The sequence below is a fragment of the Zingiber officinale genome, chromosome 4A, assembly GCF_018446385.1.
Source record: "Zingiber officinale cultivar Zhangliang chromosome 4A, Zo_v1.1, whole genome shotgun sequence".
Taxonomy (NCBI): domain Eukaryota; kingdom Viridiplantae; phylum Streptophyta; class Magnoliopsida; order Zingiberales; family Zingiberaceae; genus Zingiber; species Zingiber officinale.
This window is the reverse complement of record NC_055992.1, coordinates 13,979,582-13,982,980: the sequence shown is the minus strand read 5'-3', so window position 1 is coordinate 13,982,980 and position 3,399 is coordinate 13,979,582. Positions and strand designations below refer to the sequence as shown.

Here is a 3,399-nt window from a genome sequence, read left to right as displayed (position 1 = left end):
TTTTAAGAATAAATATAATATAGATGTTGATATTTAAACTATGGTACTGATCCTAAAAATTAGCAAAAAAAAATGATTTTTTATTTTATCTTTTTATTAATAAAATCATCTCACACTAATTATTTTATTTTAAATGCTTTTATAATTAGATATTAAAAAATATTTTTTATTTTTTATTAACTTTCTTTTATAAATTTTTTAAATTTTATTACAAATTTAAAATTTAAAATTTAAAATTTAAATTTTAAAATTTAAAATTTAAAAATAAAATTAGAGGATTATCTATCAAATTTAAATTAAAGTTTAATTTTATGAAAAAATTTCATTGTCAGAGTAAATTGGGAATGCCGGATAGTAGCCCGGTATCATATGGCTCGACGTCCATCTAATAAAAAAAAAAATTATAAATACGTGGCTGAGCAATAAGTTAACCGTCTTCCACTAGACTGTAGCCCCGGGGCGACTTTTTTTGGACATTCGAAATCAAGTCGAATGATTCATCAGCTGTCTAAATGCAAGACTTCAACCGTCTCGAACCCATTATTCAATCACGATTACACGAACATGTTTTTGCATCAATTTTAAGAAAAGAAATAGGGGAAATGAAATTTAACAAGAGATCCTATATTCTGTATAGACCACGCCCCAGAATAGCAGCCAATAGCAATCTATTTTACACTGAGACGGGCACGGTTCTGTTGTGGTACACATCCGCAGACGCCGCCGCCGCTTCCTCCTCCCCTTCGTTCTCGCCGGAGATGTCCTCCAGCGACTTGCCCTTCGATTCTGGCACCAGAAATGAGAACGCCATCCCCAGAAGGTTGCAACCCGCGAGCAGGAAAAGCGAATTCCTCACCCCGATCCCAGGTGGGTATCCCTCGTCCGTTTTCGCAGGGTCCGGGTTCTGCGCCAGGTACAGGAACCCGAACGCCCCCACCATCGCTCCCAGCTTCCCCGCCGCTGCTGAGATTCCGTGGCACGTCGATCGCAGCCTGGCGGGGAAGATCTCCGCCGGTACGATGAAGGTCGTGCTGTTGGGCCCAAAATTAGCGAAGAAGAAGGTGAACCCGTACAGGACGACGAACCCAACGTGGTTCCCGGCCGTTGTCCAGTGGTGGTAGGGCACAGCGAGACCGACCATGAAGGCGGTCATCATGAAGAATCCTAGCACCTGGATCGCGAATCGGCCGAGCACGTCGATGAATGCCACCGTGAACCAGTAGCCAGGCACGGTGCCGCAGAGTGCGATTAGGGTTTGAGCCCGCGCGATGCGGTAGACCTCGCCGAGCGCGCTCATGGTGGCCGCATTGGGGATCCACCCTACGGCGCTAAAGATGTCCTTCTGGAACAGGTTCTGGCTGTAGAAGGCGACGTCGAGGAGGAACCAGGTGGATGCGGTGCCGAGCAGGTGCAGCCCGTGGCGACGAAGGAACTCCCTCGAGAACAGCCCGAAGCTATTCGACGTAATGCGCTCTACCCTCGTCTGCTCCTCCTCGATCTCCACCTCCACCTTGAGGATGTTCGCCATGTCAGCGGCCGCCCGCTTCGCGTCCCGCGCCACCAGCGCGGTGTACCGCGCCGTCTCCGGCATCTTCATCCGCCAATAGTAGGTGAGAGCCGCTGGCAAGGCACCGAACATGAGGATGATGCGCCAGGCGTAGTCGGCCGCGGCATTGGTGGAGGCGGCGGGATTGACGAAGTATGGAGGAGCGGGGAAGAAGCGGTCGAACGCGGCGGAAACGGCAATGGCGACCGTCCCGCCGGCGAGGATGCCGAAGCCCTGCATCGCGAAGACGGCGGCAATGAAGGCACCGCGTGTGCGCTTGTTGGCGTACTCCGACATGATGGTGGCTGAGAGCGGGTAGTCGCCGCCGATGCCGAAGCCGAGCCAGAAGCGGAAGAAGCAGAGGGTGGTCATAACGCCGGCAGCGGAGTGGCCGAGGGAGAGGCCGGAGGCGAGGGAGCACACGACCATGAGGACGAGGGTCATGCCGTAGACGCTCTTACGGCCCAATTTGTCTCCGAGCCAGCCGAAGAATAGTTGGCCGGAGAAGGTGCCGACGAAGGCGACGCCGTTGACGGAGGAGGAGACGTGGGGCGGGAGGGAGCCCGGGGAGGGGGAACCATCAACGTGATAGTAGATGCGGCCTAGGAGCTTGGTGACGAGGGAGATGCAGAAGAGGTCGTAGGCGTCGGTGAAGAATCCCATTCCGGCGACGACGATGGCCGTGAAATGGTACCATTGCGTCTTCGCCGCGTCCAAGGCGCTCAGCACTTGGAGATTCTGCGGCTGTTGGTGCTGCTCCTCCTCCTGCGCCATGCTTGACACTGAGTACGTCTTCCTCTTGATTCTCTTTATCTCTATGAATTCATCGACAAATTTGAATTACCATTTGATATACTGAACACGATCAATCTCTATAGCAAATCTTGGAACAGAGTCGAGAGTTTATATGCAGTGAATGGAACAAAATCTTGATATTGTTTCTTTCAAAGAAACACAAGAACAAATTTTGCACTAGAAACTAAGAAGCAATCGGAATGAAACAGCAAAATGAGGAACTAAAAAAGTGTTTTTGAAAGAACAAATCACTTCAGAAAGTGGGCAAGAATCGATCGGCCAATTGGATTACAACTTACGGTCAGTAATCTCTGTAATAAAACTTGGAACAGATTGTGTGGCGAGTTGAACAGAAGATAACAGAGAACAGAAACTAGAACTCAGATCAGAAGGTTTGACTAGGAACTGATATGAACAATTTCACATTAAGTGTTTAAGGTTTTCAGTTCCCTAAAAGTGTGACCTGGGGCACTCAATTTCTTAGGAAGAAACACTAGAACAAAGTTGCCAGAGCCAAACAAAATCAGGCAAATTTAAACAGAATCAGAAAAGCGAGCAAGAATCGATCAACCAACGAAGGAGAAGTCTGCGTGAAACTAACCAAATGAATCTCTGCGATTAATCCAATCGAAGAACCGAAGACAATGGGATGATCGAATACGGGAAGAGGATCCAATGATGGATGAGAAGATGGAGACGCAAGAAATGCTGTAATAGACGCATCGACGGTTGCACGGAATCTTTTTGGTGGAATATACTGAGCATTTCATAGACGAAAAGGCATCGATGAGAAGCCGTCCTTCTCCTGGTGCGCCAGCAGTTGTTTTATCATATTAAGTACGGTAATTTACCAAAAGACATGTGAATTTATCAAAATGTGTGTTAGAACATTTTCAATGGGATACTAAATGAATATTATAATATCCATTTAACATTCCTCTCTATTGTGAATGGATATTATAATGTCCACTCATATGAAAGATGAGAGAGAGTGTTCAAAGGTTTGAACACCTTTGAACACCCTCTCTCTTAATTTTTTAATATTTTTTTAATTATAA

At 47.0% G+C, this 3,399-nt stretch overlaps 1 protein-coding gene across 2 annotated transcripts; it reads right to left on the bottom strand.

Moving 5' to 3' along the window:
• Positions 1-542: 542 nt before the first annotated feature.
• On the bottom strand, positions 543-3,115 carry LOC121969589 (inorganic phosphate transporter 1-6-like). 2 transcript variants are annotated; one of them, XM_042519764.1, is made up of 2 exons: positions 2,943-3,115; positions 543-2,361 (listed from the first exon to the last, which is right to left on the bottom strand). In XM_042519764.1, the coding sequence occupies exons 1-2, from the start codon at positions 3,109-3,111 to the stop codon at positions 674-676; spliced, it is 1,857 nt and encodes a 618-aa protein (XP_042375698.1). In that variant the 5' UTR covers positions 3,112-3,115; the 3' UTR covers positions 543-673. The 2 variants fall into 2 exon arrangements, with proteins under 2 accessions (XP_042375698.1, XP_042375700.1); XM_042519766.1 differs by having other exon boundaries at positions 543-2,353; positions 2,943-2,994.
• Between the last annotated feature and the right edge of the window lie 284 nt (positions 3,116-3,399).